At 41.3% G+C, this 13743-nt stretch overlaps 1 protein-coding gene across 5 annotated transcripts in view; it reads right to left on the bottom strand.

Moving 5' to 3' along the window:
• Positions 1-650: 650 nt before the first annotated feature.
• MAP2K6 (mitogen-activated protein kinase kinase 6) overlaps positions 651-13743 on the bottom strand; it is a 128655-nt gene continuing 115562 nt past the window's right edge. For 2 of the 5 annotated variants that reach the window (XM_030838056.2, XM_060290318.1), the window contains 2 exons: positions 12912-12957; positions 651-6870 (listed from right to left, as the gene is read on the bottom strand). In XM_030838056.2, coding sequence (XP_030693916.1) covers positions 6793-6870; positions 12912-12957 — 124 coding nt within the window. In that variant the 3' untranslated portion in view covers positions 651-6792. The remainder of the gene's footprint in view (positions 6871-12911; positions 12958-13743) is intronic. The other 3 variants (XR_009560300.1, XR_009560301.1, XM_030838059.2) reach the window with 3 other exon arrangements.

The following is a 13743-nucleotide window of genomic DNA, read 5'->3' as shown; positions in this document are numbered from 1 at the left end:
TGAACAAAAATGACAGTTCCCGCCTCTGCAAATGTAGAAATTTAGAAATTCCACTGCCCATCAACATCCCAGTGACAACACTTCCTTGTCACTGAGATCAGGTTACCCTAAGCCACTTTACAGTAGTAACCAACTTAAGGATCTGTAGGCACGGCTGTCACAGGTCAATGTCTAGGCTTTCTTTCAAATGATTCATGCTTGAAAATGAACATACATGACCCTCTCTTGCCCTTCTGCTTCCAAGTCCTGTTAGCATACTCCAGACAGCAAACGTCAGGGACGCACAGATATTGTTGAAGACACAGCTCCCAGGTTCTTGGGCTATTTGTGGTCCTCGATGGGTCATTTCATCCTAGGTTCCCAAGGCTTTAATAGCCACAGAGACTTCCAGTTAAAGGGAACAATATTGATAGCCAAATATTCTGTTTGGAGTTTGACAGGGGTTTCAGATAGGCAAGGTTGACCTTTATCACACTCTCTTCCCTCCCCCTTCGACGAGACCCCTCCCCCCCAGAAGCACCAGTGAATATAGTCTGGAAACAACTTCTGTGCCCTTAACTCTTACCTCCCCGAGAATTGAACATACAGTAGGCCACTTGAGATCAGAAGAAAAGAAAATAGAACAACCACTTCTTCGACACTGCTTCTGAAAATTCAAACTAGCTTTTTTTTTTTTTAATTATAAATTCTAGCTCTTCTGGTGAAGACCTGTAGTGTATTTCTATGAACATTCACAGTTCTCTGCATTGTGAAAAAAGTATGCTCATCAGATAACCTTTGGTGTCCACCTTTCTTAAAAATGTTTGCCCCCGGAACTAAACGTTAGGAGGCTTGGTTTTGTGTTCATTTTTCTTTACCCAGAAGGCAGCCGATAGATGGGTTGCATACTCTCAAAATGCTTTATCACCCCTCTAATCATGTACCTTCTTTTCTGGGCGCCATCAGTTTAAATGGTCTCTGTAGAATCAGTAACACTAGGGAAACGAGAAAATTCTCTGATATCCAAATCTATGCCACTTTCTGAATCCTCTTATAGTTCAATATTTTGAAGAAAAAAAATAATAATAAAGGCTTGGCTTTTTGATAGATTTTCCCATGGGAGATCATCTTTATAGTATTACTGAAAATAAATTAAGGGATATATCTGTCTGCTTCTCTTATCAGCTTGCTCTTCCATGGGATGCCAGCCCTTTGCATTTATCTTTTCTTCGAGGCCCCAAGCACAATTTCACATCACTGTTTAGCCTGAAACTACAAAGTCCGATGACAATCCCCTAGGGCAGTGGCTTGACTTGCTCTATTGAAATAGCTTGCAGGCTCCAACACAAACACTGGTAGTGACCAAATGATGCTAATTGTTCATTCCTGGCCACAGTAGAATGTGACTTTGGAGGAAGACGTAGCCAACCCAGCTGCTCTTCTTTAAAGGCCAAATGGAAGTTTTATTATAAGATCTTAATATTGTGAATGAGAGCTTTGCTACAAGTTCTCTTAGCTGTCCCTCACCATTTCACGATCTGAGAACAATAGAGTCCACGTAGGCAAGACCAATGCAAAACTGCTGATTCTGACTTTTGATATATGAAAATGGTTGGATCACTTCCTTTCCACAGAAGTGTTAAGTCAACCCAGTTCATCTGTAACCGGCAGAGGAATAGCAAGCAAATGCACTCAAGAAAAACAGAAAAGACCCTGATGGCCTGGCCAAAGCCACAAACCCTGGGGTTTACTTAGGAAGTTCTGTTTTGTTTTGTTTTTTCCTATATTAAGACACAAGTAAGTGCCTACACTGCCCCGTGCTTTCCCTGAACTCAGTCTCCAAGTCATAAGAGCATTAGCCTCATTCCTCGAAAGAGACCTTGAAACCCAGAAATGCAAAAGTGTAACCTGGGCAAAACTCACGTGTGTCAGGATTAAGTGTCCACAGAGACATATGTCCATACTGACAACTGTAAGAAAGAAATACAGTGCAAATCTCCCAAAATCTAACTGTAAACTCCCAAGAATGAAGGGCTTGATATCCTAGTTCAAATGACAAAAGTGAGGTCAAGATACTGACAGTCCAAGGGAACAAGGCTGGATATTTTTAAATTCTGTTAACACATGTTTGTGTTATGAGGTGCTATCGGCTTCTTTTTAAAGAAAAGAATCCCTATCACAAAGTCCTTGACCTTGCTTTATGTTTTTTCTGAGGCCCAGTTCTCTTCCCTCAGTTCTCTTCCCTCAGATACAAAAAAGGCTTTTAGAGAAATGTCGCTTGCAATAGGAGTTTGGGTCAGGAACTGAAAAGAATAAACCCCAGGTGAAGTCTTGATTCCAAATGGCTCCATTAGAAAACCTGCAATGGTAGAATGATATTTGTAGAGCTGTAAACACAGACTCTCTAAACCTCAGAAAAATGACACATCTTCTTTGCAGAAACCAGGAACAGGTGGTGAGTGATGTATTTGGTGGCAATATGCTTCCCCCAGAAGGATAGTTTCACTTTGAAGGCTCAGGAATTCAGGTTTTATTTCCCTAGGTGAAGAGAAAACATTCTTTTAGGTAAATTGCCAGAGCAAATACTTAAATATGCTCCCATGAGGAGTTTCCGGGTATCATTTTAACTGTACTTTATGTTTGCCCGATGGTGTAGCAGGAAAAAAAAAAAAAGTTCCTGAACTGTTTGAGCTATTAAGATCTTTTGTGCTTCTATATAAATTTTAGAATCAACTTGTCAATTTATATATTTTTAAAACCTGCTGGAATTTTTATTGAGAGTGCATTGATTCTATAAATCAATTTGGAAAGAACTGATATGAAAACAATATCTTCCAACGCAGGAACATAATATTTCGTTCCATTTATTCAGGTCTCCTTCATTTCTCTCTGAAACATTGTATAGTTTTCACTGTTCAGGTGTTGTGTCTATTTTGCTAAATCTGTCCCTAAGCATTTTGAGGTTTTTGATGCTCCTGTAAATGGTACTGTTTATTGTCATTTCAATTACCGACTTCTCCTTGCTAGTTTAATAAACTGTTTTAACATGAAGACAAAAAAAGTTTTGTGGACCTAACGACTTAATAAATGGAACTATTAAGTATTTCTTTTGGCCTAGGGCACCGTGGAAAAAGTTACTAAGACAATCAATGGCACCCTGAACAGAGGATGTTTGGGAATCTCTGGCACATACATTTTTGGGTTAGGCTTGGAGGATATACAAGCACGGTAAAAGACAGACAGTTCTGAGCTGTACACACACATACTCATTTTCCATCTCAGACTGTGTAAGCACGAGAGAAGCGGCGTATGTAACCAATTTGTTCTGATTACATCAGTGTGACCAAACACAGACACTAGAAGAACGGACGGTTCTTCCACATTGGGGCTGATAGAAGTTGCCAGCTGGGAAACTGGGGGCTCTCTGATATTTTATCATGAAGTACACACATCTGTGTGATTTCCTTCTCCTTTAGTCACCACTGGGGAGGCTCTACACTTACTCCGGGGAGGTTGACTTTGCTTAAAAACGAGCACGTGCTTTTTTGAGAAATCTACATTTGAAATTATCTTCAGAGCCAATGCATGGTCTTCTAAAAGGACATTTAAAAGTTGTCAATGATGAACCTCCAGCTCTGAGGGCAACTTTGACTTCTAGAAGTTGCCAAGCACAGCTTGGTGCTAAGTCTGATACGCAAGGTGGGTAAAACAGAGGAACATACCTGGTAAGGGTTTTTGTAAAAACAAACAAACAACTAAGGAATAATTATAAAATGGTGATTCCCCATGCGACACGTGTGGGGGAGGACGTGGACTCTGAAGCCTTTTCTGAAGGAGAAGTGGCCAAGATATTTAGTAGCATTATTCACATAAAGAATCCTGAAAGTGTTTCCTCTGAAGGGCAACCCTTACTGATACACACACGTAAACGGCAATTGTCCTAAAAGTCACTCACATTACTTTTCTGGCATACCTCTGAAGCCAACAACATATAGAGAAATGGATATTTTTATCAACATAAAGACAATATATAATGTGGGTAATTATATCACACCAAATCAAATACATTTGTGGAAAGAAGAGCATGATCTCTTTTATAGAGATATATTGACTTTCTGATACACTGATAATTATAGGCAAGGCTAATATTCAGATGGTCCATGCTGGTAGCACATGAAATATTTTGAGTATCATCCCTGGACAGGGATTTCTTCTCTCTCTCTCTACACACACACACACACACACACACACACACACACACACACACGTATGTACAGGAGACTCCCAACTTACATCAACCTAAATATAGTTTATGCATCTCTATATTTATTTTAAAATTAGTTGTTTAGAACTTATAACACAGTTCTTAAAAAAATTCTAAACTTTAGACTTGTAAGGCTATCAGGCCATTCTACTTTAGTATGTAAGGTGCCTAATCACCATGTAAAACATCGTTTCTATGGGGAAAAGGTATCCCAAATTTCAAATCAGTATTCCGTCTCTCTCCCTAGGGGGTAGTAGACCATGCTGTCAACCCTGCTGCACATCAGAATCACAGTAGTGGCCTGTGAAAACTGCCTGCTCCCAGGTCCTACCCTGACCAGTTAAGTGAGACTCTCTGGGGCCTTGGCATTAACAGCGTTCACAAGCTCCCAGTGATGCCAGTGTGCACCAGGGTTGAGAACCGTTGACTAACTCCTCTCCCCGGGTGTACTTGTTTTGTGATTCCAGGCCCCGGGCTCACAGACTGGAGATGGGTACACATGAGACACACAGTTAGTTAAGAAAATTTCAAAGTAGAGATCACACTGAGCGAGAGGTAAGAGCATCTGGCCCAGACCAGACAGATGTCTTGCTTCGCATATCTCACCAAAAGCTGGCATGAAATGGCCTCAGACAGTTTTCTGCTACTTTCTTTTCTCAGAAGATGAATGAATACAGTTTTGATTTTTTTCTCTGGGTCTCAAAGAGAGAAACTTCCAGATTTAGAAAGAAGGGTAGGAAAGTGAATGGCAATAATAACTGGGATAATACCCTTTTTTCTGGCTGGAGAAAGATGAAGACCGGGGTAGCATCAAAGCAGATGAACTTGATGTTTATCAAACAGGTATGTCTTGGAACTGAAGATGAAGAAGTGTATGGACGAGCCATACCCTCTCTGGGCATGAGCTGGATGCCAAGAACAAGGGAAACATGCAAAGAGAGAAAAAGATATGATTGCCCCTCACAATCTAAAAGGGGAAAAAGCGGAGTATTCAAGGGAGCAGTCTTCTCTCCATATTTGTGAACTTGAGGCCAAGAAAGGAACAACAGAGTGTGTTCTTTTTTCTTTTAATAAAAGTTCTCTGCCCTTGTGCTGCAAGAGTGGCTTTGTATTAACACAGTGTTTTCCTGGTGGTTCTCAGTCGTATTTTCCCTGTGGACCACTTCACTCTTGGACCTTTGAGGAACCTCAAGCCCCAGATCAGAGAACCCGTGGGTGTATCTGGCCGTGAGAAAGAGCTTTTGTTGCCTCGTCCGCCTGTTAGGAATCCACCATGGAGCTGGCCTCCCACCGTGGAGCGATCCACTGCTGAAGAAGGACGTGCCTTGAACTCGGCCTGTGGAAATGTGGCCTCTACTTCCAGGAATTCATTCAGCCCTTCCCATTATCTTCTCACCTTATCAGAGAACGACTCACTGCCTTTAATTTTCTTCTACTGCAGCCCTTGCATTTATAGTAAGGCTTCTTCACTGAACAGAAAACAAAACCAAAAAAAAAAAGCAAGAGTACAGTAACAACAAAGGCAATCCTTGGGGCTTATACATCGTAGGAGGGGGAAAAGCAGAGGAAGGCACTGATTCTCTGTGTGGTATGACGTATTTCCCCTTAGGACTGACAAACGTCCTCCTTAGATGGTATTTATAGATATTAGACGTTATTTATAAGAGCCATTTGGCAGAATTTGTGACATCAAATACAAACATACACATGCGCGCGCACGTGTAGAAGGATAGACAGATGATAGAAAATCACATCACGAGTCACATTCCATTAATAGTGTAACACAAATGTCAAGAGAACCAAATCTGTGACTCTTTGAGCTGTGATAAAAGTGATTTTATGTTTTCCAAAGTTGGGAAAAGAGTATGACCAGGATACCTTGCCACTTCACCAGAAAATGTGGTTATTCCCCAGGATGGAGCAGAAATTTAGGAACACGGCAGCAGCCACAACAGCTGGGACAGATACTTCACAAGAGCTCCTGGTGGATACTTTTATAATACTCTTAAAGATGCACATTAAATAACTTCTTCTGGACCACAGACACGACTGAACTTAAAAAATGAAAAAGCCTATAAATACTGCCAACCCAATCTTGTCTTTTGTCTCTCCCTCCTTGCATAAAATGGAATCTTTTCAACCAAGCGCTTAAACATAAATATTAAAATAATAAGTGGGACAAACCACAGATCTACTTACAATTTCATCACCACTGTAGCACCTTTTTACCAGGGCCAATGCATTCATTTTGTAAAGAACAAGAGAAGTCTGAAAAGCCTAAGGACTCATATGATACATCATTAAATATTTAATCACCTTTTTTAAGTCCTAAGCCTTTATCATATTTCTTCCATCTAGACAGTTCATTCTATACTATAGATTCCAAGGCCCCCTTTGGAGGGGAAAAAAAAAAATGGGGAGAAAAATCCTTCTGAGAGGCAGGATTAAATTATCTCAAAGACGAGTTTCTGTTGGCGCTTCAGTGAACTTGCTTCACGCCGTTAAACCCACCAGTCCACAGGAGGGTCAGCTGATGGAGTCCGTCGTTTCTAGTCTCCAAGAATCGATTTTACAAAAGATGCCACATCTGTCGCTTTGGATTCGTGTAGGGTGAAAAATGGATGTTGCTGGTAGAGAAAAGAAAAATACCTGATATTAATATCTGTCACTGACAATGCATGAGGTTACCAAGTTAACAGATCTGGCTAGTCAACAAATCAAGTACCCCTGTCAGGGCTAGACCGGACTCTTCCTACCCCTCCCAGGCCAAGGACACATTTAGTGATGCAAACTTTCTTTTCTTAATTGGCATATAATTGCTTTACAGTGGTGTGTTAGTTTCTGCTGTACAGTGAAGTGAATCAGCTCTATGTATACATCTATCCCCTCCCTCTTGGACCTCCCCCTCCCAATCCCACCCTTCTAGGGCATCACAGAGCACCGAGCTGAGCTCGCTGTGCTCTACAGCAGCTTCCCACTAGCTGTGTATTTTACACACGGTAGTGTATTTATGTCAAACCGAATCTCCCAGTTCATCCCGCCCTCCCCTGTGCAAACTTTTTAAAGATATTGCTTAGCTGCTGCTCCTCCCATTTTGGTATATATTTCCATGACAGTGTATCCACTGCTTTAAAATATACACATGTAACTAGCTATACACATCCATTCCTGGTAAAATACAAGGAATAGCAAAGATGGTCCAAGGCTCCGATTTACAAATAACCCTGTCCCTTACAAAGTAATTTCTAGACAGATACAGTAGTAAAATAATTAGAAATTTCAGAGGCTTATGTACATTCAGTTCTCAAGAAATGGGTGGCAGAGTGAGAAACCAATTTTTAAAATACCAGGAGAGGTGGTTTGGACTGAGACAGTTAACAATGCTGCTTTTTAAGCCACATCTACAAGTGATACATATGTCTCTCCATGATGATGTGATCCATTTGGAAAATAATGTAGCCTGCCCAACTCGAGGTATGAGCAGAGAAAATGCAACTTGGAATTGAAAAACTGAAAAGCAAAAAATGGTCTCTATTCATGCAGCTCCGATTAAGTAAACTTTACACCAAGTCTTGTTCTTTGCTGGGGAAATAAGCACAGTCCAATACAGGAAGCCACACATTTCAAAACAATTCTGAAGGAAAAGAAGCCATTTGCTCTGCAGCAGGGCAGTCCTCCCCAAATTGCTCAATTTTGTTACAGGAAGTGCCTGGCCGTCACACTGGAACCTTACACCTCTAGTTAGAAGTAGACACATCAGCTCATGATCCACAGTTCTCCCAGTGGAAACAGAACAAACCGAACAAACCAAAAAGGACAGTTCCTTCAGGTAGCACCTAGTGCCACATGCCCCCGAGCTAGGAGGGCCCTCTCCCTGATTGTCTGGGGGCATTGTTCTCAAGGACTAGTTGAACAGCTAAATATGAGTGTTTTTGCACGCAGACATGTAGATGACTCACTCGGCTTCCCCTGACTTTGAGGATTTTAGTTTACAACTTTCACGTTGCCTAGCTGTAGGTTTTCTAATTATATTTGTTTTAAACCTGACAGCAGAGGGCTGGATGAGTCAGCCCTGTGGGAAACTGAATGCCCACCCGTGGAAGTTTTAGAAAACAATGCAAATGGGAAAGGAACAAAGAAATAAAGCCCCAAAGAAGGTAGGTGGTCACCATTAAGTATCATGACTGAAAAAAAAAAAAAAAAAAAGGTTTTCTGCCTTTGCCCATCTGAAGATACAGGTTGGGTGCTGCTCCAGAGTTTCATATCCATGGGATTAACTGAAGCTCTAGGTGCTGGGCCCTTCCTCTTGAGCTCCTTGGATAAATAAATAGAAGCATTACTTTTGATTACTAACCGCTTACACAGCACACTTACCAAGTGTTACCATCATGCTTATTAGCTTTCCCACATCATCTTGACACTTAGAGATCATTTTATGTCCTTTAAAGCTTTTTACTATCAAGACAGGACACGTCAAGCCTTGGATTGTCTCAGCGACTGCTTTCAATGCCTGCCAGTCCTGTCCTACCTCTGGTTCTGCTGTTGGTTCTTAGCTCAGTGTACGTAGCCCGGGTCTGTGATTGAATTCAATAACCTGACCTGGAGCCTTAAAAAATAAAAAATCCTCAGGCATCTTTCAGTTTATTCTCAGGCTGGGAAAATGCTGTGAGAGCCAGAGGGCAGGGGCAGGGGAAAGCAGGCGGGCATGCGAAAATGGAAAGCGTGGCTCGTCTTCTTGTGTGGGTTTTGAGGCTGTAAAAGGCTGGGAGGGAACCAGTCCCTTCTATAAGCAATCAGCTGAGAATAGCAAGGACAGCAACCAGGAGACAGCGAAGGGGCACCACGGAATCATCCCCAGACGATAGGCCCAGGCTGAGGTTCTCCAAAGAGGGGCCAGGTACAGGAAGGGAGGACTTGAACGTACTGCCGGAGCATCGCTGCCATCACCAAGAGTCTCCAGAGCCCCTGCAGACACCTCATCCCTCAAGACAGTGGTTTTCTCTGTGTTCGGTCATCCCCGTTTAACACTGTGATTCAGTCTAGGACTTCCCGGGACATTCAGGGAACGTAATCACCTCACTGGGCAGTCACCTGGTTTTCATTTCTCGTGGTTATCATCTAGGACAGGGGTCAGCAATTGATGGACCAGCGGCCACGTCTGGCTCACTGCCTATTTCTGAAATAAAGTTTTATTGGAACGCAGCCACACCCTTTTGTTTACCTATTGAATATGGCGGCTCTCACACCGAAACAGCAGAGTCAAGTTGTTGTGACAGCCCACAAAGCCTAAAATATTTACTGTCTAATCCTTGACAAAAACACTGGCTGGTCCCCTACCCCAGAAGAACAGTTCCTACCGAGTCATGTCCCCCATGGACATTTGAGAGAATAAGCAAATGAAATGATCTTAAAGCATGTCCACTCCTCAAGCCAAACAGGGCAAAATATATGGAATTTCTATAAGAGGCACATGCCTGGGTTGGGGCCTTAATTATACTGTTCTTCACCTGGAAAAAAGGAGGGTTTTTTTCCTTTCTACCTCTTCACCAACTCCCACAACCTAAACAATAGCCTCTCAGCATGTGTTTTCCCAAAGCTACAGTCAAAGAGTTTGGAATCAGATTTTCCATTGAAAAACCTCAATTCCACAGAAAAGCAAGGAGTAGTTATGGCCTTAAAAGGCAAGTCCGTTTCCAGGACCACAAAGATGAATGCCATAAAAGGCTGGGGGGGGGGGAGGGGAGACCCACACGATCTTACAACATTAGTATGTAGACCATAATAGACCATAGTGTTAGAATAAATTGGAAAAGTAGAATTCAGCATCAGCTACCAATGGATATTAAGCTAGGACTCAGCATTTTTTCTCAAGGGTGTTCCATTGAAACTTCTGATAAGTCACTTGGAAGGGGGAAAAAAATGTCATGCATTTTAAATCACCAGACATATACAGAAAATATTCTTGTATCTAAAAAGACTGACGAACAAGGCAACTTTACAATAGGAGTACAGGCCCCACAGGACCCCACAGGACCCCACAGGAATCGCTCTATGCCTATTGCCCTTTATGTGACATTAATTTTAAAATACTCTGGGGGTTGCAGAAGAATACCAGAGTAGCCAGGGTTGAAAAGGCCCCTGACTGGCTATTATAAACATAATCAGAGAGGAAATATTTAACCCAAACAGGCAGTATGCTAAGATTTTTTCAAGCATTACTCATCTCCTTTTCTGCCTCAATTGCGGGTATTAGTTGAATAAAGCTTAGTTGAATGCTGAGTCCCAGGGGCTGCCTTTTTAAAGAGGACAAAGAAGCCCAAGAAGGATGCCTTGTCTCTTGTCAGACTCTTCCCAGAACTCTTTTCACAGTCACACAGTTGATGCATGGTTCAGACTTAAATCCACGCTTAACCAACAGAACTAAAAATCCACGTGATAAGCTGTGACTAACCAGATATGCTTTCTACTTCCCTGGCAACTTTCGAATATATGTAATACATTGTTGTCAACTCTAGTCCCCATGCTATATATTCTACCCCCAGAACTTATTCATCTTGTAAATAGAAGTCTGTATTCTTTAACCACCTTTATCCAGTCCCCCAACCCACCCACCCCTGGCAACCACCAATCTACTCTGTTTCTTTAAGTTCAGTTTTTTTAAGATTCCACATTTAAGTTAGATCATACAGTATTTGTTTTTCTCTGTCTGACTTATTTCACTTAGAATAATGTCCTCAGGCTTCACCCGTGTTGTCGTAAATGGCAGGATTTCCTTTTTTAATGCTTGAATAATATTCCATTGTGTGTGTGTGTATATATATATATATTTATCTTTATCTGTTCATCCATCATTGGGCACTTAGATTGTTTCCACGTCTTGGCTGTTATAAATACTGCTGCAATGAACATGGGGGTGCAGATATCTCCTCAAGATAGTGATTTCATTTCCTTCAGATATATGCCCAGAAGTGGAATTGTTAATCATAAGATAGTTCTGTCTTTAATTTTGTGAGGAACCTCCATAACTGTTTTCTATACTGGCTGTACCAGTTTACATTCCCACCAATCTTGTACAAGGACTCCCTTTTCTCTGCATCTTCACCAGTGTTCATCTCTTATCTTTCACACCACTCTAACAGGTGTGAGGTGATACCTGACTGCGGTTTTGATGTGTATTTCCCTGATGACTAGTGATACCTTTCCATATACTTGTTGGAAAAAAATCAACAAGTGGGACTACATCAAACTAAAACGCTTCTGCACGGCAAAGAAACAACAGAATGAAAAGGCAGTCTGTGGAACGGGAGAAAATATTTGCAAACCATATCTCTGATAAGGGGTTATTATCCAAAATACATAAGGGACTCAAAAAAAAAGGGGGGGACTTCCCTGGTGGTCCAGTGGTTAAGACTCCCCACTTCCACTGCAGGGGGTGCGGGTTCCATCCCTGGTCAGAGAACTAAGATCCTGGTATGCATGCTGCATGGTGCAGCCAAAAAAAAAAAAAAAAATCATACAACTCAATAGCAGAAAACCCAAAATATCCAAGTTAAAAACAGACAGAGGACCTGACTAGACATTCTTCCAAAGAAGACACACAAGTAGGTAACAAGCTATACTTCTCCAGGCTGGAGCCACTTCACCACCCCATTTGTTAAGAGATATCAGGAACCTGTACTTCTGTCACCTGCCCGGAGTTGGTCCTGAAGACTGAGCGCTGCTTGTGGGTGGGATGGGATGGGAGCAAGCATTTAACACCTGCTGAATAACTACGCTCCAGTTAGAAATGGTGCCAAGGTTTGCTCTTATGTCTTTTGCAGTTGTGCACAAACAGAATTCTTCCTTTCCTTGCTAAAATTAAAACCTTAATAATTGAAGCACATCGAGGGAGGGATTAACACAAATCAGTAAATAGTCTGAATTTTATATTTCAAAAAAAAAAAGTCTCTCCCGCATTCAACATACTCATAGATAAGAATTGCCAAGTATAGGTCCCTACTATGTCTATTTAAGAATCATCTGTAACTAGCTTAGAATTGCAGTCTCCATGATTTAAAAGAAACTATTTAAAAACAACAACCCTGAGGTCTTATCTTCACCTTTTTTACGGATAGCGCAAATAATAAACTGTGAATGCTGAGGTAGGATAATTCAAATTAATAAGGCTTTGTCTTTCTTTTTTCCACTAAAGTGAAACCAGGAGAAAACAAAGTGATTCTTTCCTCCCTAAACTCCCACCAAAAAGAGCTTCATCCAACGAATCCTAAATGTTTTATCAAAAATTGATCAATCATGTAGCACTTAAGTTTCTCTCATTATTGAAATCCTTTAAATTATTGTTTCCTTCTATTTGTGTTCCTTGGTGACTCCTAATGTCTTTAAAATTTGAAAATATAAATTTCACAGACATAATTTGGTCTATACGATGATAGGTTTTATTATCATGTAAAAAATTGCTAAGACCGGTGACACAGCCCGGTTATACTAAGGATGAGTATAGGGCACATGAAAGCTTCAGCTCTTTTTTCTTAGTTTAACCTCAGTTACCAATGTCTCAGTGAATCAGCACTTCCAATACAGCTGTTTGATTATAATTTAGGTGTCAGTCAGTCATTTTCCCTGTACTCGCTATTAGTCTGGACACATTTACACCACTAACAATACTCACCATAAGCTCTGGATATGTTGGCCTCTCTTTGGAATTCTTCTTCAAGCTTAAAGAAAAAAAGAAGATCACATTAAAATCTAGAAACCATCTGTATTTTCACTAGACTAGGATTTCAGAACCTGTAGAAGACTAAACAGAACCACCTTTAAAAATGTACTGAAAACATAAATCTCCCATCTTGGCTTTCCTCTTTAGTTAGTCTTACCAGTTATGTTTTAAATCACTCTGGGTGTACCTTAATGGGAAGAATAAGAGAGAGAGAGAGAGAGAGAGAGAGAGAGTGTGTGTGTGTGTTATGACACTTTACCAATGACAGAAAAACCAACTTTTATTATATATCAAAATACATGTCTCCTTTCCTTCAAAACAGCGTTTAATCCACCCCCACTTGCAAAGAAATTGGCAGGTATTTCTTATATAACATGCATTATCTCCTCGCTATCTTCAGTCCCTCGTTCTCTTCGCCTCTGGCCCCTTGCATGCATAGTTGGCTTTTATCTACTCCTTGCTGAGCCTGCTTGAGAGAGGAGCAATACACACACATGTCTGAGGTGACGCTGCTGGTTTGCGGCCTCGGCTGAGGAAAGAGCACACGCAGCCAAGGACTCGGCAGTTATTCTTCTTAGAAACACCAGTGCTTGGTGGTCATACGCTGCTGTCACGTGGCTCCCACTCATTCAGCTGTCTGTACACACAGACATCTTGATCACATTTGATACTGGAGGCAATAGTCATAAAACTGCAGTATGAAGAGACCAACCCCTCACCCCTGTTCTTGACCCACCCGCAGCCTTAAAATGGAAAAAAAAAAGAAAAGAAGCAGTTTATTTGG

The sequence above is a fragment of the Globicephala melas genome, chromosome 20 (assembly GCF_963455315.2).
Source record: "Globicephala melas chromosome 20, mGloMel1.2, whole genome shotgun sequence".
Classification (NCBI taxonomy): domain Eukaryota; kingdom Metazoa; phylum Chordata; class Mammalia; order Artiodactyla; family Delphinidae; genus Globicephala; species Globicephala melas.
The sequence above is the reverse complement of the archived record's forward strand: the minus strand, read 5'-3'. Positions and strand labels throughout refer to the sequence as shown.